Here is a 24,311-nt window from a genome sequence, read left to right on the forward strand (position 1 = left end):
TTTCTCCCTATAAGTCCCTGGTGTTTTTCCAGCTGCTGTCCCTTTGCTCTAACTTAGGGTGTTTGTAAGTCTGTACTCTGGCCCTTTAAGAGGATGCCTGGGTCTATAGCAGCTCTCTGTTTCACCTGGACAGACCACTGCTGATTTTCAAAGCCATATGTTATGGGGACTCCTCTTCTTGGCACTGGTGCTATGGGCTGGGGAGCCCAGTGTGGGGCTTGGATCCCTCACTCCTCAGGGAGGACCTCGGCAGCCAAGATATCTTTTCTGATTTGGAACAGGTGTGGGATCAGTCTATTTCATGTCTCCACCTCTCCTACCAGTCCTCAAGTGGCTTCTTTATAGCCTTAGTTATAGAACTTACATAGCTAGTCTTCAAGTGGTTCTTAATGATGATGGTACTACAATTTAGTTTTAATTTGATGTGATCATGAGAATGCTACCATAGACAGTCAAGGAGCACCAGGGAGTCTTCCCCATTGAGCAAGATGGCTGCAGGGGGAGGGTCTTAAACCAAGCACGCTAAAGGCTAGAAAGATGACTGGATGGGCCCTGAGGGCACGAAAAGCTAGTGAGATCATTGAATAGTAAAAAAGCCCTTTCCTCCCGATCCCTGTAAGAACCCTCAGCTTGAGCAGAAAGTGGAAGTGGTCTTTGAGAGAGGAGTCCACCATTCTCCCAGCCTGTAGCATCTGAATAAACCTCTTTCCTTTTGCACCAGCACTTGGCTGACGATTTTGACTTTTGTTGCAGCATGCAGCTGAACCTGCTTTTAGGATGTTCGGGGAGCACATCGTGTACCTTCTCTGCCGTCTTGACTGAAGTCTATAATGTAATTTAAAAAAATATTGTATTTCCCCTTTTATTTTTATTTTATTTATGTATTTTTTACAGAGACAGAGAGTGAGTCAGAGAGAGGGATAGACAGGGACAGACAGACAGGAACAGAGAGAGATGAGAAGCATCAATCATTAGTTTTTCATTGCACGTTGCAACACCTTAGTTGTTCATTGATTGCTTTCTCATCTGTGCCTTGACCGCAGGCCTTCAGCAGACCAAGTAACCCCTTGTTGGACTCAGCGTCTTGAGTTCAAGCTGGTAGGCTTTTGCTCAAACCAGATGAGCCTGCGCTCAAGCTGGCGACCTCGGGGTCTCGAACCTGGGTCCTCTGCATCCCAGTCCAACGCTCTATCCACTGCAACACCGCCTGGTCAGGCTGTGTTTCCCCTTTTAGAGTGGTTTTATTGAAAAGTAGTTCTAAAGAGGTCAGCCTGAGACCAATGGTCCTGAAGTTTGAAGAAAGTTCTGAAATGTAGGACATCCTCATGATTGGGATAAACTTATTTGACATGCAGTGTTAATTGACAAACCAAGCTTTTTTCCTGAAGGCTGAAGAAAGTGAATGATTATGACTATAATGGTGGGTAGATTAGAGACATCAGAAGTTTTGCTACATCACTATAAATCATGCATATGCTCTCTCTGTGTGTATACCTTAACATGCATACATAGACATACCAGATAGTTAGGATATTTCATTAGATTTTTCCAAGTCACGTAGTCAATAAATTTTAGAAGTTGAAAGGCCATGAGACATGATCTAGTCTGATTCCTCATTTAACAGCTGTGGATACTTAAACCCAGGATTAATGTCTTGGCCAGGATTTTATCCTGACCTGTGCAGAATTAGGATAGAATTCATGTGTTCCAATTCTTTGTCCGAGTTCTTTCCATGTACCCATTTTTAAAAAAAATTTTCTATGAAATAAGAACTATTTCAATCACCTTTTATGGAGAAATTCAGCTGAAGATGTTATGTAAGAAATAGAATTTCATAAGAATAGTGGAGCAAAGGAATAAAAGGGAAGCTCTTTACAGGCTGAAACATTATTTCATGATTTCCTCCAGGCCCATTTCCAGGCTGATAGTAGTTACAATTGCTTAAGGAGTCCATTTTGGTGCTTTCTACTGTCATAAGATCTCAATTCAACTTTGTAGTCATTACCACATGACTAGAATATTCTCTGCTTCAAATTCATATAAATTGGTACAGTGATTTCTATCGAGTAGTGTAAAACTAATCAGACATAAACTCCCTTCATCTTCCTTGGCAATTTGGTAGCCAAAGATTTCACGTCAGTGGGGGACACACACTCTCTCTTTTTTAAAAGAAGGGAAGTCATTATACAGGATATTGGCTCAAGAAATGACTCTAACACAACACCCACGGGAAACTTACACAATGTGCTGGAGGCAGGTCCATATCTATATCGTACTCCATATAGCGATTGAAGTGCATTCACAGCCTTGTAAGCTGCTGATTCCTGTGAGGGAAAACGGAGAAACTGAATCACTTTCATCATTGCGTTGAAACCTTAAAAGCACTGGCATATTGTTTGAGCCTTACTAGTCATCAATTTGAAGAACAAGGATGGACACATTAGTTAATAGCTATGTTTAAGAATAATGTTGTATTATTCTTTGTCACATGCTGTATTTTGCAATGTTTTAGAACATGTTTCTTTAGATTGGTCCTCACTACAAGCTAGTGATCAGTGATATTTTCATTGTGCAGATTAGAAAAGGACATCTCAGCATGGTTAAATGGGCAGGCTGGGGCTTACACAGACAGCAGGGAGGAGATGAGTTGGGATAAGATAAGTGGATAAGTACTTGTATCTTCCAATGCTGATTTAGGGTTCTGTCTTATTCACGATAGTACAAAATGCTTGATAGGGCAGGACTAACTTCAGTATTTATACATGTGCCTGTACATACAGATGTTTAATCAATATGTCTTGCATGAATGTTGAAAAAGCATAGATCAGCAAGAGTATCAACACAGTCTTATTGATCTTTAAGTACATATTTCAGTGGTGATGTACAAGGTACTTAAAACACACATGGATCAATTAAGAAACTCTTCAATTCAGTAAGAATGACTTGTCTTACGTTATGTGTTTATCACAACTGGGAATGGGAACAATTTCAGAATGCTTCGTGACTTCTAAAGTTACAGAAGACTCTGCCAGAACTAGGCAGTACTTCCAAAATGTAGAAATTTTGAGGTGGAACTCTTTCTACCAAAGCCAAAAACCAGAAAAATATTCAACACAACCAAAAGACTAGAAAGTGAATATTCTAATATGAACTAGAAGGATACCGACTACTCTTGAAAACATTTCAAATAGTATAAAAGTACACATTTCAGTAAGGAGTTAGAGAGGTATTGTATGACCAGTGAGAGGTAAAGAAGAATGTTGAAACCAGTATACAACTCTCCCATTTCAATTTGCCCATGAATAATTTAAATTGTCAATGGAAGCACTCAGGACAGCGTGGGCTATGTTGCATCCAGCATCAGCTTACTGTCCCCATTCCCCTCGGGGAGGCATCAAGCAGCACTTGTAGCAAACACCACCCTTTATGGCTATTCAGCGACCAGGCTCCAGAACCTGGCAGATCAATTTATTATTGATCTCACCAATGCTGGCATTCTGGTCTCAGGAGCCAACAGAAAAGAATGTAAACACCATACTGAGGTATCTTTGTGGAGAATGTTCTAATATTTTAACATCTTATCCAATAGAGAAATATTCCATGGCAAGGGCAGATATTTCTACATTTAGGAGATTACTGCATTCTGCTGGTGCAGAGGCCTTTGTTCCTCATTATTTTAGATGACTAACCCCAAGGAAAACATCCATTAAGAAAATAAAAAAAGATACCCACTTTGCCTATTTACACAAAGCATGTACATAGTTGCAGGCTTTACAGCTCACTGCACTTCTGCCACTCGGTGCTGGTGCATGTAGATAAGAGGTTTAGATATGATCCTGCCACAAAAAATGGAGACTTCAGCAAATTTCTTAAAGAACTATTTTCCCGGTTGCCACAGCTAGACACTTATTGAGGGAGTTTAAGTGCTTCCTCTTTTCCCTGTTGCTTTCTCTTCTTAATTGTCCCAAAGGACCCAGGCTTCCCTTATCAGACTTCAGCTAAGAAAGAATATATTTTTATTTAAATATTTTCATATTTGAAAAACTGAATGAATGACCTGAAGAATGTTAGCAGAAACACAGACTCCTACATGTTGATGGACTGTTTTGAACAATTTTAATAGAATGTACCGTATTTTTCGCTCCATAAGATGCACCTGACCATAAGACAGACCTAGGGTTTTAAGGAGGAAAATAAGAAAAAAAAATATTCTGAACCAAATGGTGTGTTAAAATATTTACTAAAATACCTTTTTTTTTTTCTTCATAAGACACACTGGCATTTCCCCCTACACTTTCAGGGGGAAAAAGTGTGTCTTATGGAGCGAAAAATACGGTAATGGTTTCTGGTCAAGATTCAGAGACTATATAGCTTCTGAGAATTATAATCCTGGTTTTAGTGATTTAGCTTACATCCGTCTAAGACTCACTCTTGATGCTTGTCTCGGTCACATGATACATTTATCCATCCCACCCTAAAGGCCAGTCCATGAAAATATTTTCTGACATTAAACCAGTCCGTGGCCCAAAAAAAGGTTGGGGACCACTGCATTATAGGATGTTCAGCAGCATCCTTGACCTCTGTTCAATAGATGTCAATAGCATGCCCTGGCCCTGTTGTGACAATCAAAAATGTCTTCAACAGTGTCCAATGTCCTTTGGGAGGCAAATTCATCCTTGGTTGAAAAAGTAATCTACTCTTCATACCACATTTTTCAATCCAAGAGGAAAAGAAAATAGGTTCCACTCCTAGTAGGAAGATGAATTAAAAATATTCAGAACAATCTCATGTAATAGTTTTCATATGTTGCACACTTCATATAACCTATTGTGATCATGTAAATAGATCACTATGCCTAATTTAAAAAGGACTGAACATTGCCCAAACACTGTGATACAAGGTTGTTTGGGGGCCAGGTTAACACCAATAACAACAAAAATCCTATCTAACCCTTAGAGTAGCCAAAGACTAGCACCATCAAATATAACCTCCATGTTCACAATATTTTTCAAGAGAGAGAATTTCTCAAGAGACAGACTCCCACATGCACCCCAACCCAGGATCCACCTGGCAAGCCCTCTCTGGGGTGATGCTCTGCCCATCTGGAGCTATTGCTCCGTTGCTCAGCATCTGAGCTATTTTAGTTTCTGAGGCAAGGCCATGGTGCAATCCTCAGTGCCTGGAGTCAATTTGTTCAAATTGAGCCATGGCTGTGGGAGGAGGGAGGAGAAAGGTGAGAGAGAGAGAGAGAGAGAGAAGGGGAAGGGGTGGAGAAGCAGATGGTTGCTTCTCCTGTGTGCCCTGACTGGAAATTGAACCCAGGACTTCCACATGCTGGGCCAGCCAGCCAGGGCCCATGTGTCTTCTCAATCATGTTCCCTCCCTCTTCTTCACTTCTAACACTATATATTAGTTTGGCCTGGTTTTGAACTTGATAGGTCTTTAGATACTATCAGCTCTGAACCAGACCTACTTTACAAGGAATTAATACCTATAGTGGATAGCTTGTTGGGTTACTGAGAGGAGGAGAGACAGAAACACTGCTTTTTCACTTTTAAGTAATCTTATGCCAGAAAAGCTGTTCATTCCTAGCACTAACTTGTCGGATACATGCCCAGAGACTTAGTAACATTAAGCAAATAGAGCTTATAAATTAAAATTGCTTTTAATTAATGAGAGTCAGACCATAATCTAGGAGCAATTATTTACTCAATAAACTTAATCACAGCCCTTGTATATGTGACTGAAGCTGTAATACTAATCAAATCCATCCTGACATTTTCAGTATAACCTGTGGTGAGAATGTAATAGGTTTTAAATGGTTGCATTTGAGAATCAACAGAGAACATTGGTTAAAAACAGCAGCACTAGAGGTAGATTTGGGGCTGAATCTTGGTTTTGACACTTAGTAGCTGTGTACTTAGTCTAATTGATTTTCTAGGGTTCCATTTCCTCATTGGTAAAATGAGGATAATAGTTTTCCATCTTATACAATTCTATAATATTATGCAATATATAAATATGCTTATTAGAATTAACACAATAGGCCCTGGGCAGTTGGCTCAGTGGTAGAGTGTCAGCCTGGTGTGTGAATGCCCCAGGTTCAATTCCCAGTCAGGGCACACTAGAGAAGCACACATCTACTTCTCCACCACTCCCCCTCTCGTTTCTCTCTCTCTTTCTCTATTTTCCCATCCTGCAGCCTTGGCTGGATTGGAGCAAGTTGGCCCCAGGCACTGAGGATGGCTCTATGGCCTCCACCTTAGGTGCTAATAATAGCTTGGATGCTGAGCAATGGATCAATGCCCCAGATGGGCAGAACAGCACCCCCTAGTGGATTTGCTGGGTGGATCCCAGTCCAGGTGCATGAGGGAGTCTATCTCTGTATTCCTTTCTCTCACTGAATAATAATAAAAAAAGAATTAACACAATATATGTTTGCTATTATCATGAGTACTTATCATCATCTCAGCATTTTAAATGAAGAATGAAGCCTGACATACTTGTACAAGGCCAAATACTTACCACACAGCTAAAATTGGGGATTGTTGCATATTTGTAAGAATAAGGATACAGCAACATCTGAGCATATGCATGAAAGGAGAGGTAAGCTCTAATGTGCTTTTTGTGTTTTCTAAGGAAGTTAGCTACAGCTTTCACTTCTGGCTCCGATTCTGGGAAAGGTCCACAGTATGTATCATCACAAGGGTGCATAGAAGCTCCTTCATCTGCAAGATAGAAACAAAAATGGGGTAGGGGAGTAGGCAGGCAAGAAACAAGAAACACAAATCAGCAGTATTAAACAGTGATTTTTCTTTTTATTTCTATAAATATAGGGTATTATTAAGCAATTCATCTAACTTCCATTTACAGAAATCAATTACTGAAAAATCCATCATGGTTCATACCTTCATGCATAATAGGAGGGTGGCCTGAATAGGAAATAGGTACTTATTGTTTCAATGAGCCTGAAAAAACACTTTAAAGAGATAGTTCTATCAGTTGGACAACTAATTCTATGTGATCCCCTAGAGAAGGTAAGGCCTCCCATTTATAAACTCCACAATACCTGTACTTTCCCTTCAAAAATGCTCAACCCACTTGTAATTAGTGTAAAATACTTATTATTCAACCAATATTTACACTGGTCAGGTACCTAGGATACACTGGAAAACAACACAGAAAAAACCCCCCACAACAACAACCCTGCTGTAACAGAACCTGCCTTCAACCTGGAGTCCTTGTTAGACCAGAATGCTTTGTGAAGGCAGGGACTGTGTTCTTCCTGCGGGGCACCTGGTGATTAGAACAATAGTCAGGCAAATGTTCGGGAGATATTTGTTGAATAAGGGAATGTCAAATCAAAAGAAAAGGCTAGATATCTATACAGGTGTCTGGTGAGATACAAACATTGACATATCAAGGACATGGAAGCAAGACAAATAATTCCACAGAACACTACCAAGCCCATTTCATTCTATTCTTAGATCAGCAATATCTACATAGGTTTTATAGAACCCATCTTGGGGGTTTCATAGGGTAGTTTAGAAATCCTCCAAACTAAATTTTATTAATTTTGAAATAAAAGATTATGTTATACAGTCTATGAAGAGGAGGAAGAAAATAAGATTCACTGCAACAATCACAAAATATTAAGGTTCCAGGAAATTTTGGAAATAATTACATTTTCTATAGATATTTGCCATTCTGGGCCATTATTATCCTTCTCATACCCCTAAAAAACTGTAACTCTTTCCAGAAATAAATGGAAAATGTTTAGTGTTTCTGTGACATAGTCTAATTCTACTGAACATGGAAAGACAACCACATCAAATCAGATTAAGTCTTGAGGCTAGTGAATCTAATTTATGCTATAGGAGAGTCAAGGTGGGCAATTAAAGCAATTGTGGTTCTCCTCTATTGATTCTAATTCTGGAGATGCCTCAGAAGCAGGAGGGATATGGATGGAATGGAGAACTTCATATAAAAACTATAGCCAATACTCCAAAAGGAATAGGAGAAATAGACATCTGACAAACACTAAGCAGGGGTCTCAAACTCAACTCAGCATGTGGGCCGCAGAGCAAGATCACAGCCGTTCAGCGGGCCGCACTAGGTCTACAAAAGGCAACTGTTATGCAACACTTTTCTCACCGCAGTTGAAAACAAAAAAAAATCAGTACAACAAGCACAATCTGGGCCGCATGCGGCCCGCGGGCCGCGAGTTTGAGACCCCTGTAAAGCACTGGAAAGGAAGGATCATAATCTGAACTATTAATTCCAGAGGGACCAGAACTAATGAGCTAGAGAAACAAAAAGGCAAGGATCTGTCCTGTATATCTTGTTTATATAAGGTCTACCGGAAAGTTCTGTTCGTTTCTATCACAACAAGTTTTGACACGTAAGTACATGTTTATTTGGCACATGTGTGCCTATTTTTATCACTTAATGTATACATACTGACGTAACAAATTAACTAAAACAAAGTTGATTCATGTTAGTCTTATGTGTGAAGCGATAGTGTACCCATGACTACTGATAAAGTTCATTTACGCCACTGTAATTTTTAGGAATTTCAACAAGGAGAAATGCTACAGAAGCATGTCTGTCGCATCCACCATATTCCCTGGACTTAGCACCCTCCGACTATCACTTGTTTTTGTCCTTACAAAATTTTTTGAAGGGCAAAAAATTCAAAAATGAAGAAGATATCAAATAAGCACTGGTTCAATTTTTCACATCAAAAGATAAAACATATTTCAAAAATGGGATATACAAATTGCCCTCATGCTGGCAAGAAATTATTAATAATAATGGCAATTATATTATTTAATAAAGTTTATTGACGGTAAGAAAAATTTGTATTTTGTTTTATTCCAAAAACGGACAGAACTAGCTCATCTATAAAGGTACAAGAATTAGATTCACATTAACCATTTTAATAGTTAACACTAGAGTAATATTTCCAAAGTATTTAAAAATATTAAATCTAGACTTTTGTATCTAACTGAACTCTCATTGAAATGTAAGAGCAAAATAGGAGAGACAAGATGGCCATGGAGTAGGCGGACGTTCCAACTCCCACATCCCAGAACCAAAGTGGATTACAACTTAATTTTAAGAACAGTCATCCTAAAAGACCAACTTTGGACTAAACTAAAGATTCTACAGCCAAGGACCACCAAAGAACCCACAGTGAGGCTGGTAGGAAAGGCAGAGATGTGGAAAGGGCTGTCCCGCTCCTGGGAGTGAGTGGTGGCCCAGAGGGACTCTTGCAGTGGGGAGGAGTGCCTGGCGAGTTGTGTGTTGTGGGTCCTCAGCCCCAGAAATGGAGTCCCAGCCTAGATCCCTGGAGCCTGGAAGGGGCGAACAGACTGTATTTGGCAGAGAAAGGAGCCAAGATACTGTTTGAAAGGAGACAGAACTCATGGACCCAAGCTCCGTATTAAAGGGACCACACAGAGAGCCTCACTCATAGCCACCTGCCCAGGGCTCCGGGAATGGGGAGCGCTAGGAAGACTGGAGTTGCCAAGGGAGAGTGTGGTCTCAGAGGCACGGGGGGAGACATTTTGAGAGATAGACATCTTAACCCCTGGGCTGAATTACACCCCAAATCTAAAGTGAACATTTTTTCCTAGAAACAGCAACACCAGCAAAGGGAAGAAATTACACTGCCCACCCGAGGCTCTCCTGCTCCAGTCAGAACAAAGAGGTGCTTAGAGGCAGGCAGCACATTAGAGACACAGGTAGTGCTGGGGTCTGAGCTACAGTGCCCCCCCACATCCGCTGAGTGCTCCCTGGGGGCGGGTGGGACAGCAGTGGCCGGTTGCAGCTACAGGAGCCAGGGCAGTCCCGGTGAGCTCATGCATGACCATCAGCAAAGGCAGAAGCCCGGGCAGCCACTGCGGCTGCTGTGGAGGTCAGAGCGAGTGTGCAGGCCTGCCCCAGGCGCGAGCCTGGATGACTGCGAAGGTAGTCCAAGTAGGTGCATGTGGGCCCATCCACAGAGGTAAGAGTGGAGCCGGAGCCACAGTGGCCACTACAGAGGTCCAAGCTAGCGGGAAATCCCACCCAGGTGACAGTGGAAGCGGTCTGAGCAGCTGCACATGGGTCCATGTGCAAAGGCAGAGGCTGCAGCAGCTTCTGTGGAGGTCCAAGCTTGTATGCAATCATGCCTGCAGCGTGAGCCCATGCCTGGTGGTGGCTGAGGTCCAAGTGACAGTGGAAAAAGTCTGAACAGGCATGCTCCAGCTGCCCACAGTGGCAGAAGCTGTGGTGGGCCACTGCAGAGGTCTGAGCTTGCATGCAATCCAACCTGCTGCATGAACCCACCCTTGGTGGTGACTGGGGCCCAGGTGACCTCAGGGGAGGTCTGTGTGGACCCGTGTGTGGGCCCACCAGGTGTGGTGAAAGCCACGGCAGCCGCGGAGGTGGGCTGACACTGGCAGTGCTTGAGCCCAAATGTCTGAGGTGGCAACAGCATGGGGGGGGCTGAAAACAGACCACACATCAGGAGCACAGAGGCCATACCCACTGGTTACCTGAGATCACACCCTTCTGAGTGCTGAAAAAGAAGAAAAACACAAAATAAAATAAAACAAATAAAAAGTCTGGATAGAAAGACATCTCAGGCTAAGAGGCAAGCCACATTCAATACCATACCTAATCACTGAATTACAATACTGAACCCAACAAGTAGCCAGCAATAAGAGGCAGCAGAAAGCAGATCTCAGGGGAACTTGAACTTTTAAAGGAACTTCCCCAGGCCAATAGTAGATAAAAGCTAGCCTAGGAATGCAGCTGATATTTAAAATGGCACCTGGGTCCAGAAGAGACAGCCACAAGATCTGGATCACCTGTAGCTCCAAAAAGGTTGATAAGAGCCAGTAATAGGCTGTGACTCCCCAATGATCTGCACCAGGCTCCAGCCAGGGAGGTCCAGGGTAGGCACATCCAACAGCCAGATACAGAGAGCATCAGTTCAGGACCTAACAAGCCTTGTTAGAGTGGTATCTTACGAAAAGTCTCCTTACACCTGACCCAGCTAAGACATAGAAAATGCCAACACAAATAGCAAAAAGAATATTGATAGCAGATAAGTAGTCCCCAGCAGATTACAAACAACAGCTGATACCAACCCAAGAAGACCTAGAAACAACACAACTAAAAATTACAGGCAGACAGTACCAATCCTAGACTCAGCTAGCTACACAAACAACACACCCAAAGAAAGAGTGTATACACAGACAAAATGGGATGACAAAGAAATGCAATCCAAATGAATCAACAAGAGAAATCTCCAGAAAAAGAACTGAGTGAGATGAAAATAACCAAGTTACCAGATTCAGAGTTTAAAATAATTATTGTTAGGATGCTCAAAGATCCTAGAGCAACAATGGATGGACATAATGAACACCTAAATAAAGAGAAAACAAGCATTAAAAAGGACATTGAAATCATAAAAAAGAACCAGACAGAAATGACAAACACAATATCAAAAATGAAGATTACTTTAGAAGGAATTAAAAGCAGGCTGGATGAAGCAGAGGATTGATGAGCAACTTAGAGGACAAGATAAGTAAAAGCACAGAAGCAGAACAGCAAAATACAAATAAATAAATAAAAAATAAAAAAGTCTAAGGAAACTGTAAGAGAGCTCTGTGTCAACATGAAGAGAAACAATATCCACATAACAGGGGTTCTGGAAGGAGAAGAGAAAGAACAAGGGATAGAGTATCTGATTGAAGAAATAATAGCTGAAAATTTCCCTAAATTGATGCAGGAAAGAGTCACACAGGTTCAAGAAGCAGAGAGAACCCTGTTACAAAAGAACCCAAAGAGAACCACACCAAGACACATCATAATCAAAATACCAAAGCTAAGAGATAAAAAAGAATACTAAAAGCTGCAAGAGAAAAACAATCAATCACCTACAAAGGAACCCCCATAAGGATGACATCTGACTTTTCAACAGAAACATTTGAGGCCAGAAGGGAATGGCAAGAAATACTCAAAATAATGCAGAATAAGAACCTACAACCAAGACTTCTTTATCCAGCAAGGCTATTGCTTAAGATTGAAGGTGAAATAAAAAAGCTTCCCAGACCAAAAAAAAAAAAAAAAAATTCAAGAAATTCATCACAACCCAACCAATGCTGCAACAAATGTTAAGGGGACTGCTGTAGACAGAACAAAAAGGGGGAAATCTAGTAAAAGAGGAATGTAGATTTAAAAAAATGGCAATAAACAAATACATATTACTAATAACATTAAATATAAATGGATTAAATGCTTCAATCAAAAGACAGGGTAGCTGAATGGATAAGAAAACAAGACCATACATATGCTGTCTACAAAAGACCCACCTCAAAAAAAAAAAGAAAAAAAAAGATACATATAGACTGAAAGTGAAAGAATGGAAAAATATTTCATGCAAATGGAAATGAAAAAAAAGAGCTGGGGTAGCGATACTTATATCAGACAAAATAAACTTTAAAACAAAGGCTATAGTAAGGGATAAAGAAGGACACTACATAATGATAAAGGGAACAATCCAACAGGAAGAGATAACCATTATTAATATCTATGCACCTAATATAAGAGCACCTAAATATACAAAGCAGACTTTGATGGACATAAAGGGCGAGATCAACAGCAATACTATAATCATAAGAGATTTCAATACCCCACTAACATCATTAGATAGATCCTCAAGAAAGAAAATTAACAAAGAAACAGCAGAATTAAGGGACACATTAGAACAACTGGATTTAATAGATATCTTCAGAACCTTTCACCATAAAGCAACAGAATATACATTCTTTTCAGTGCTCATGCTACATTCTCTAGGATAGACCACATATTAGGGCATAAAATGAGTCTCAACAAATTTAAGAAGATTGAAATCATATCAAACAAATTCTCTGACCACAGTGGCATGAAACTAGAAATCAACTACAATAGAAAAACTGAAAAACACTCAAACACTTGGAAACTAAACAGCATGTTATTAAATAATAAATGGGTGAACAATGAGATCAAAGAAGAAATTAAAAAATTCCTAGATGAACGATAATGAGCATACATCAACTCAAAATTTATGGGATACAGCAAAAGCAGTCTTGAGAGGAAAGTTCATAGCATTACAGCCATAACTCAAGAAGCTAGAAAAAGCTCAAATAAACAACTTAACCCTGCAACTAAAAGAACTAGAAAAAGAACAAGTTAAACCCAGAGGAAATAGAAGGAAGAAAATAATAAAGATCAGAGCAGAAATAAATGATATAGAGGCTAAGAAAACAATACAAAGGATCAATGAAACCAAAGCTGGTTCTTTGAGAAGGTAAACAAGATCAATGAACCCTTAGCCAGACTCACCAAGAAAAAAAGAGAGAGGACTCAAATAAATAAAATTAGAAATGAGAGTGGAGAATTAACAATTGACACAGCAGAAATACAAAAGATTGTAAGAAAATACTATGAAGAACTGTATGCCAAAAAATTAGACAACCGAGGTGAAATGTACAAATTCCTTGAAAAATAATAATCTTTCAAAAATAAATCTGGAAGAATCAGAAAACTTAAATAGACTGATTACAACAAATGAGATAGAAACAGTTATCAAAAAACTTCCAACAAACAAAAGCCCTGGCCCAGATGGCTTCACAGGCAAATTCTACCAAACGTTCAGAGAAGAACTAACTCCTACCCTTCTCAAGCTTTTTCCAAAATTTCAAGAGGAGGGAAAACTTCCAAGCACCTTTTAAGAGGCAAGCATAATTCTGATTCCAAAACCAGGCAAAGACAACACAAAGAAAGAAAACTATAGGCTAATATCCCTGATGAATTTAGAAGCTAAAATCCTCAACAAAATATTAGCAAATCGGATACGGCAGTACAGGAAAAAAATCATACATCATGATCAAGTGGGATTTACTCTGGGGAGGCAAGTCTGGTACAACATTTGCAAATCAATCAATGTGATTCATCACATAAACAAAAGGAAGGAGAAAAAACACATGATAATATCAATAGATGCATAAAAAGCATTTGCTAAAATCCAGCACTGATTTATGATCAAAACTCTTAGCAAACTGGGAATTCAGGGGACATACCTCAACATGATAAAGGCCATCTACGACAGACTCACAGCCAACATCATAGTTAATGGGCAAAAATGAAAAGCAATCCTTTTAAGATCAGGAACAAAGCAGGGTTGCCCCCTTTCACCACTCTTATTCAACATAGCTCTGGAAGTCCTATGTTGGCAAGAAGGCAAGAAGAAGAAATAAAAGGCATCCAAATTGGAAAAGAAAAAGTAATCTATCATTTGCTGATGATATGATACTGTACATAGAAAACTCTAAAGTCTCAGTCAAAAAACTACTGGACCTGATAAATGAATTTAGCAAGGTGGCAGGGAAATCAGAGGCATTTTTATACACCAACAATAAACTGTCTGAAAGAGAAATTAATAAAACAATCCCCTTCACTATTACAACAACAAAAAAAATAAAGTACCTAGGAGTGAATTTAACCAAGGAGGTTAAAGACTTGTCCTTGGAAAATGATAAAACATTGATAAAAGAAATCAAGGAAGATACAAACAAGTGGAAGCATATACCATGTTCATGGTTAGTAAGAATAAACATCATTAAAATGTCTATATTACCCAAAGCAATTTATAAATTCAATGGAATTCCTATTAAAATACCAATGACATACTTCAAAGAGATAAAAAAAAAATTCCAAAAATTCATATGGTACCTAAACAGAACATGAATAGCCTCAGGAATCTTGAAAAATAAGAATAAAGTGAAGTGGGTGGTATCATACTTCCTGATATCAAGTTATACTACAAGGCCATTGTACTCAAAACAGGTTGGTACTGGTGTAATAACAGGCATACAGATCAATGGAACAGAACAGAGAACCCAGAAATAAACCCCCAACTTTATGGCCAATTGATATTTGACAAAGGAGGTAAGAACATACAATGGAATAAAGACAATTTCTTTAACAAATGGTATTGGGAAAATTGGACAGATACCTGCAAAAAATGAAACTAGATCACCAACTTACAGCATTCACAAAAGTAAACTCAAAATGAATAAAAGACTTAAATGTAAGTCATGAAACCATGAGCTTCCTAGAGGAAAACTTAGGCAATAAGCTCTCCGACATCACTCGTAGCAATATATTTGCTGATTTATCTCCACGGGCAAGAGAAATAAAGGACAGGATAAACAAATGGGACTATATCAAACTAAAAAGCTTTTGCACAATATGAACAAAAAAGCTAATTTTTATGAAATAAAAAGCTAATGACAATATGAACAAAATAACAAGGCAAACAACACAATGGGAGAACATATTCGACAATATGGCTGATATGGGTTTAATAACCAAAATTTATAAAGAACTTGTTAAAACTCAATACCAGGAAGACAAACAATCCAATCAAAAAATGGGTAAAAGAAATGAATAGACACTTCTCCAAAGAGGACATACAGATGGCCAATAGGCAGATGAAAAAATGTTCATCACTAATCATTAGAGAAATGAAAATTAAAGCCACAATGAGATATCACCTCACACCAATCAGAATGGCCCTCATTAACAAAACAACACATAATAAGTACTGACAAAGATGTGGAGAAAAGGGATCCCTCCTGCACTGCTGGTGGGAATGCAGACTGGTTCAGCCACTGTGGAAAAAGTATGAAGATTCCTCAAAAAATTAAAAATGGAACTGCCTTTTGACCCAGTCATCCCACTTTTAGGAATATATCCTAAGTACACCAAATCACTGATTCTAAAGAAGAAATGCACCTCCATGTTTATGGCAGCTTTGTTTACAATTGCTGAGATCTGGAAATAGCCCAAGTGTCCATCAGTGGATGAGTGGATTAAAAAGTGGGGATATATATACAGAATGGAATGCTATGGGGCCATGAAAAAGAAGGAAATATTATTTTTTGTGACAACATGGATGTACCTGGAAAGTGTTATGTTAAGTGAAATAAGTCAGGCAGAGAAAGAAAAATACCATATGACTTTATTCATTTGAAGAATCCAATGAACAATATGAACTGAGTAACAGAATAGAGACAGAGATGTGATCAAAGGGTCCAGAGGGAAAGTGGACAGAGGAAAAGGGGATGATAGGATGGGATGAGAGCAGAAAAGCAAAACTGGGCAGAGGGTGTTGTGGGGAGAAGGGCAAGGGGGATGTGGTGGGGAACATGGGGGAGGGGGGAAGGTATTCAGAGGGACAACAGAACTATGTACACCCAACAAATTAAAAAAAAAAAAGAAACAAGAAATGTGAGAGCAAAATAAAGATGTTTTCTGGCGTAAAAGGTCTCAGAAGTTGTACTATACATAGGCATAACTTATAAACACCCTTGGAGAAAGTATTGCAACAAAATGATGAATAACTCCAGAGAAGGTACTTGATCTGAGAACTACTGAGTAAGCACCTCAGTAAGGTCTGTTGTCTAAATAAACAGTATCCCAAGGATAAAAAAGGTATAATGATCTAGCATCAAATGCTAGAAGATAAACAAAATGGAATGATGGAGGATAGAAGACCAGATGAAGAAAAAGCATGCTAAATAATTGGTGTCTTGGCCTGACCTGTGGTGGCGCAGTGGGATAAAGCGTCGACCTGGAACACTGAGGTTGCCGGTTCGAAACCTTGGGCTTGCCTGGTCAAGGCACATATGGGAGTTGATGCTTCCTGCTCCTCCCCCTTCTCTCTCTCTCTCTCTCTCTCTCTCTCTCTCTCTCTCACACACACACACACTCTATCCCCTCTCTCTAAAAATCAATAAATAAAATATTAAAAAAAAAATAATTGGTGTCTTTTGCAAAGGAAATTGAGTGACAGACTAAATTTAGAAATGGATTAAATTTAGAAATTGATAAAGAAAAACAAACCTAAGCATGCATATAAGTTAGAAATAACCACAAGAAGAAAAATAGAACACAAACTTCACAGTGGGCAGAAATAACTTTGAACCATTCAATAGAAAATAGAGAAAAAAGAAGAAACATTTGAAAATAGAGAATGAGAATTAAGATGGCAGAAATAAGTAAGTTTAATGATTAACACATAGTAAGTAATTATGAAAATGCTAACAGATGAAACTCACCAATGAAATTACTGATATTTTCATATAGAAAAATAAAGAATATCCAGTAATACTATGTCTACACATACATACAAAATAGTACAAGTGGATATATCAGATATCTGCATTTATATTTTATTAAAGTATAGTTGACATATTAGTTAAAGGTATACAACATAATGATTCCACATTTATATATCTTATAGAGTGACTATCAAAAATAAGTCCTAGTAACCATCTCTTACTGTACAAAGTTGCTATGTTATGGACTATATTCCATATGCTGTGCATTACATTCCCATGATTTATTTTATAACTGGATGTTTGTACCTTTTAATCCCCTTCACCCTTTTTGTCCATTTCCCTTCTCCCCTGGCAACCATCAGTTTGTTTTCTGAGTTTGTTTTGTTTTTAAGATTCTACATAAAAGTGAAATCATAGTATTCATCTTTCTCTAACTTATTTCACTTAGCATAATACTTTCTAGTCATATCAATGTTGTTACATATGGCAAGATTTTATTTTTTATGACTAATAGTCCATTGTGTGTGTGTGTATATGTGTGTGTGTGTGTGTGTGTGTATATATATATCCCAAATGTTATCTAATTATTTATCTGTGGACATCTAGGTTGCTTCCATATTTAACTATTGTATGTAAGTAATGCTCTAATGAACACTGGGATGCATATATTGATATCTTTTTGAATTAGTGTCTTCATTTTCTTTAGATTGATACCCAGGAGTGAAATTTTTGGGTCTATACCCAGAAGTGAAATTTCTGGGTCTTATGGCAGCTCTATTTTTATTTCTTTGAAGAATATCCATACTATTTTCCATAGTGACTGCATCAATTTACAATTGTACCAACAATGCACAAGGGTTCCCTTTTCTCCAGATCCTCACCAGCACTTGTTTGTTGGTTTATGGATGATAGCCATTCTGACAGTTGTAACATGATACCTCATTGTGGTTTTAATTTGTATTTACCTGATCATTTTTAAAAGAGAAAAATTTAAAAACTTTTTTAAGAAAAAATAAGTTTTATTTTATTTTATATTTTGCCGGAATTGGCCTCAATGAAATTTGATTTCACAGAAACGGATGGATCCTCCAATTGACATAACTTGAAGAGGTCATCGTTATTATCACATAAATTCAATTGGTATTTTTTCATTTTCTATGTTTTCTTTTCTTTTCATTTATATCTTTTAAATTTCACTAAATGGAATCATACTCCATTTATTTATTCTTTTTATTTGTTCTAGTCATTTTAAACATTTATTTTTCATTTCCATCTCACACTGTCAACAAACCTTCAGGTAACCTATCTTAACAAGTGAGTGCCGTTGTTAATATAGTTTACAAACGTGTGTGTGCTTACGTGTTCATGTGCCCACACATATATGTATTTTTGTATAGGAATATATTCATTTTTTATAATAAAACAGGATCATAATCATATAGTTTTCTGCCATTTGCTATTTCCTTCAGTGATAGTTTGTGAAACTCCTTCCTCATTAATTTGAATGAATTATTTAAAATTTTATTCTGTTGTTATAACATAATTTAATCTTCCACCTGCCTATTTCTAGGAATTGTGTTTATTTCTCTCTTTGTAATGATAAACAATATTACAACATAAAAAGTAGGGGACAATATTGATGACAGAAGCAATACTGTAATAAATATTCTAGTACACATGAGTACTTTTATGTCTATGAGCTAGATCTATAGGAGTAGGACACTGGGTGGAAGGATGTATTTAAATTTTATTATATATATATTTTTAAGTAGGTGTAAAAGTCACATGATTTAAAATTTAAAGTTTTAAAATGATTTTAAATTTGATCTGCACTTAAATGCTCTATCCTTGAGCTCTCCCCCTTAACCTTAGGATTGTATTTTTAATTTTCGTAGATTTTTGTCAGATTGCTTAGTAAGATTTTCACTGTTTACATTTCCAAAAGCAGTATATAAGACTACATCTGTCCTTAATTCCAACCAACAATACCCTTCAAGTTTATCACCTTTAAAATTTTTTTCAATATAGTTGGCAGATATTATGTTAGTTTCAAATGTACAACAGTGATTAGACATTTATATATCTTATGAGGTGATCTTCCTGATAAGTCTAGTTGCCATCAGACACCCTACATAGTTATTACAATGTTATTGAATATATTCCCATCATTTTTTATTACCTTTTGATTTTTGCCAGTTTGGTAGCCAGAATTTAAACTTGCTTTCTTACTACAGGTATGTTTGAACACCAATTTCTAATTCTGTTTTGGTTGGACTCTTCTCTGAATTGCTTACCCATGTCCTCAGTTCATGTAATTTTCTTGGGTTGTTTATCTTCTTCTTACCCATCTCTAAAAGAGCTTTGTATACATACTTGTTTGTCATCTGCATTGCACTTTATCCTCAAATTTATATATATTTTTTAGTCAATTGTTTATGGTTACTTTAAGCATTTTAGCCATTGAATTTTACATAATCACTCTTTTCTTTTTAAATCACATTTGGGTTTCTTGTGTTGGTTAAGAAAGTTTTTCCTATTCTTAGAGAGTATAGGTGATGTATAAATTTTCTTCTAAGAATTTCATAATTTTAAGTTTTTCCATCCAAGGCTTTAATTTTGTGGTTTTCTTTTTTTTTTAATTTAATTTAATTTTTTAAATGAGGTGACATCAATAAATCAGGATACATATATTCAAAGATAACATATCCAGGTTATCTTCTCGTTCAATGATGTTGCATACCCATCACCCAAAGTCAGATTGTCCTCTGTCACCTTCTATCTAGTTTTCTTTGTGCCCCTCCCCCTCCCCTTTCCCTCTCCCTCTCCCCCCTCCCCCCCTAACCACCACACTCTTATCAATGTCTCTTAGTCTCACTTTTATGTCCCACCTACGTATGGAATAATGCAGTTCCTAGTTTTTTCTGATTTACTTATTTCACTTTGTATAATGTTATCAAGATCCCACCATTTTGCTGTAAATGATCCGATGTCATCATTTCTTATGGCTGAGTAGTATTCCATAGTGTATATGTGCCACATCTTTATCCAGTCATCTACTGAAGGGCTTTTTGGTTGTTTCCATGTCCTGGCCACTGTGAACAATGCTGCACTGAACATGGGGCTGCATGTGTCTTTACGTATCAATGTTTCTGAGTTTTTGGGGTATATACCCAGTAGAGGGATTGCTGGGTCATAAGGTAGTTCTATTTGCAGTTTTTTGAGGAACCACCATACTTTCTTCCATAATGGTTGTACTACTTTACAGTCCCACCAACAGTGAATGAGGTTTCCTTTTTCTCCACAGCCTCTCCAACATTTGCTATTACCTGTCTTGTTAATAATAGCTAATCGAACAGGTGTGAGGTGATATCTCATTGCAGTTTTGATTTGCATTTCTCTAATAGCTAAAGAAGATGAGCATCTTTTCATATATCTGTTGGCCATTTGTATTTCTTCCTGGGAGAAGTGTCTGTTCATATCCTCTTCCCATTTTTTTATGGGATTGTTTGTTTGTTTGTCTTTGAGTTTTATGAGTTCTTTGTATATTTTGGATATTAGGCCCTTATCTGAGCTGTTGTTTGAAAATATTATTTCCCATTTAGTTGGCTGTCTGTTTATTTTGTTATCAGTTTCTCTTGCTGAGCAAAAACTTCTTAGTCTGATGTAGTCCCATTCATTAATTTTTGCCTTCACTTCTCTTGCCTGTGGAGTTAAATTCATAAAATGCTCTTTAAAACCCAGGTCCATGAGTTGAGTACCTATGTCTTCTTCTATGTATTTAGTTGTTTCAGGTCTTATGTTTAGATCTTTGATCCATTTTGAGTTAATTTTTGTACAGGGGGACAAACTGTAGTCCAGTTTCATTCTTTTGCATGTGGCTTTCCAGTTTTCCTAGCACCATTTATTGAAGAGGCTTTCTTTTCTCCATTGTGTGTTGTTGGCCCCTTTATCAAAAATTATTTGACTATATATATGTGGTTTTATTTCTGGGTTTCTATTCTGTTTCATTGGTCTGAGTGTCTATTTTTCTGCCAATACCATGCTGTTTTGATTGTCGTGGCCCTATAATATAGTTTGAAGTCATGTATTGTAATGCCCCCAGCTTCATTATTTTTCTTTAGGATTGCTTTGGCTATTCGGGGTTTTTTGTAGTTCTATATAAATCTAATGATTTTTTGTTCCATTTCTTTAAAAAAATGTCATTGGAATTTTGATGGGAATTGCATTAAATTTGTATATTGCTTTGGGTAATATGGCCATCTTGATTATATTTATTCTTCCTAACCAAGAACAAGGAATATTCTTCCATCTCATTATATCTTTTTCGATTTCCCTTAACAATGGTGTATAGTTTTCATTATATAAGTCTTTTACATTCTTTGTTATGTTTATTCCTAGGTATTTTTTTTGTTGTTGTTGTTGCAATCATGAAGGGGATTATTCTTTTGAGTTCGTTCTCAAATGTTTCATTGTTGGCATATAGAAAGGCTATTGACTTCTGTATGTTAATTTTGTATCCTGTGACCTTACTGTATTGGCTTATTGTTTCTAGTAGTACTTTTGTGGATTCTTTGGGGTTTTCGATGTATAGGATCATATCATCTGCAAAAAGTGATACCTTTACTTCTTCCTTTCCGATATGGATGCCTTTTATTTCCTTGTCGGATCGCTCTGGCTAGAACCTCTAGTACCACATTAAATAAGAGTGGAGAGAGTGGACAACCCTGTCTTGTTCCTGATTTAAGGGGGAAAGCCTTCAGTTTAGTGCCATTTAATATGATGTCAGCTGATGGTTTATCATATATGGCCTTTATTATGTTGAGATATTTTCCTTCTATACCTATTTTGTTGAGAGTTTTAAACATAAAATTGTGTTGTATTTTATCAAAAGCTTTTTCTGCGTCTATTGATAAGATCATGTGGTTTTTGTTCTTTGTTTTGTCGATATGGTGTATTACGTTAACCGTTTTACGTATGTTGAACCATCCTTGAGATTCTGGGATGAATCCCACTTGATCATGATGTATTATTTTTTTAATATGTTGTTGTATTCGATTTGCTAGTATTTTGTTTAGTATTTTAGCATCTGTATTCATTAGAGATATTGGTCTATAGTTTTCTTTTTTTGTGCCCTCCTTGCCTGGTTTTGGTATGAGGGTTATGTTGGCCTCATAAAATGTGTTTGGAAGTATTGCTACTTCTTAAATTTTTTGGAAGACTTTCAGTAGAATAGGAACCAAGTCTTTTTTGAATGTTTGATAAAATTCGCTAGTATAGCCATCTGGGTCTGGACTTTTATTTTTGGGGAGGTTTTTAATGTTTTTTTTTTTTTTATTTCTTCTATACTAATAGGTCTGTTTAGGCTTTCTGCTTCTTGACTCAGTCTAGGAAGGTTGTATTGTTCTAGGAATTTATCCATTTCTTCTAGGTTGTTGAATTTAGTGGCATAAAGTTTTTCATAGTATTCTACAATAATTCTTTGTATATCTACGGTGTCCGTGGTGATTTCTCCTCTTTCATTTTGGATTTTGTTTATATGAGTTCTTTCTCTTTTTTCCTTGGTAAGTCTTGCCAAGGGTTTGTCAATTTTGTTGATCTTTTCAAAGAACCAGCTCCTTGTTTTATTAATTTTTTCTATTGTTTTTCTGTTCTCTATTTCATTTATTTCTGCTCTGATTTTTATTATCTCCTTTCTTCGGCTGGTTTTGGGTTGTCTTTGTTCTTCTTTTTCTAGTTCCTTAAGGTGTGAAGTTAAGTGGTTCACTTGGGCTCTCTCTTGTTTGTTCATATATGCCTGAAGTGATATGAACATCCCTCTTATCACTGCTTTTGCTGCATCCCATAAATTCTGATATGTCATATTGTCATTTTCATTTGTCTGTATATATCTTTTGATCTCTGCACTTATTTCTTCTTTTACCCATTCATTTTTTAAAAGTATGTTGTTTAGTTTCCACAATTTTGTGGGATTTTTTTCCTCTTTTTTGCAGTTGAATTCTAGTTTCAAGGCTTTATGATCAGAAAATATGCTTGGTACAACTTCGATTTTTCTGAATTTGCTGATGTTGTTTTCGTGGCCAACATATGTTCAATTTTTGAGAATGTTCCATGTACACTAGAGAAAAATGTATACTCAGTCACTTTGGGATGAAATGTCCTATAAATGTCTATCATATCCAGGTGTTCTAGTGTTTTGTTTAAGGCCACTATATCTTTGTTGATTCTCTGTTTGGATGACCGATCTAGAGCTGTCGGCGGTGTATTCAGGTCTCCAAGTATGACTGTATTTTTGTCAGTTTTTGTTTTAAGGTCAATAAGTAGCTGTCTTATATATTTTGGTGCTCCTTGGTTTGGTGCATATATATTAAGAATTGTTATGTCTTCTTGATTCAGTGTCCCCTTAGCTATTATGAAATGGCCATTTTTGTCTCTGAGTACTTTTTCTGTCTTGTAATCAGCATTATCAGATATGAGTATTGCTATGCCTGCTTTTTTTTGGATGTTATTTGCTTGGAGTATTGTTTTCCAGCCTTTCACTTTGAATTTGTTTTTATCCTTGTTACTTAGATGAGTTTCTTGTAGGCAGCATACAGTTAGATTTTCTTTTTTAATCCATTCTGCTACTCTGTGCCTTTTTATTGGTGAGTTTAATCCATTTACATTTAGTGTAATTATTGACAGTTATGAGTTCCCTATTGCCATTTTATAGATTGCTTTCTGTTAGTTTTGTGTCTTGTTTGATCCTTCTCTTTCGTTTTTCTATCTTTTGTTTTTATTTGGTTGTATTTCATACATCTTTCCTCTGTTGCTATCTTTTTTGAATCATGTGCTTCTGTGGTGGTTTTTTCAATGGTGGTTACCTTTAAGTAATGAAAAGGGTTCCTACCCTGTTCATTGTAGTGCACTATTTTGTGAGTACTTTTGCACTCCATCATCCTTTGCTACTGTTAATCTCCATCCTCTCACCCCCCTTTCTTTTTGTTGTTGTCACAGTTTAAATTTGGTTTTATTGTGTTCTTCTTGGAGCTTTTACTCATGGCTTTGTTTTTTTTTTGTTCTTTGTATCTGATTGGAGAACCCCCTTTAGTAATTCCTGGAGTGGGGTTTTCTGATGATAAATTCCCTCATCTTTTCTGTATCTGTGAATGTTTT

General features: G+C 37.3%; 1 protein-coding gene across 1 annotated transcript in view; it reads right to left on the bottom strand.

Annotated features, from left to right (window-relative positions):
* CPA6 (carboxypeptidase A6) overlaps window positions 1–24,311 on the bottom strand; it is a 312,294-nt gene that overhangs the window by 10,793 nt on the left and 277,190 nt on the right. Inside the window, exons 9-10 of the mRNA XM_066266272.1 lie at window positions 6,526–6,728; window positions 2,240–2,324 (exon numbers count right to left, since the gene is read on the bottom strand). Coding sequence (XP_066122369.1) covers window positions 2,240–2,324; window positions 6,526–6,728 — 288 coding nt within the window. The remainder of the gene's footprint in view (window positions 1–2,239; window positions 2,325–6,525; window positions 6,729–24,311) is intronic.

This window comes from Saccopteryx bilineata, chromosome 3 (assembly GCF_036850765.1).
Source record: "Saccopteryx bilineata isolate mSacBil1 chromosome 3, mSacBil1_pri_phased_curated, whole genome shotgun sequence".
In the NCBI taxonomy this organism is placed as follows: Eukaryota; Metazoa; Chordata; class Mammalia; order Chiroptera; family Emballonuridae; genus Saccopteryx; species Saccopteryx bilineata.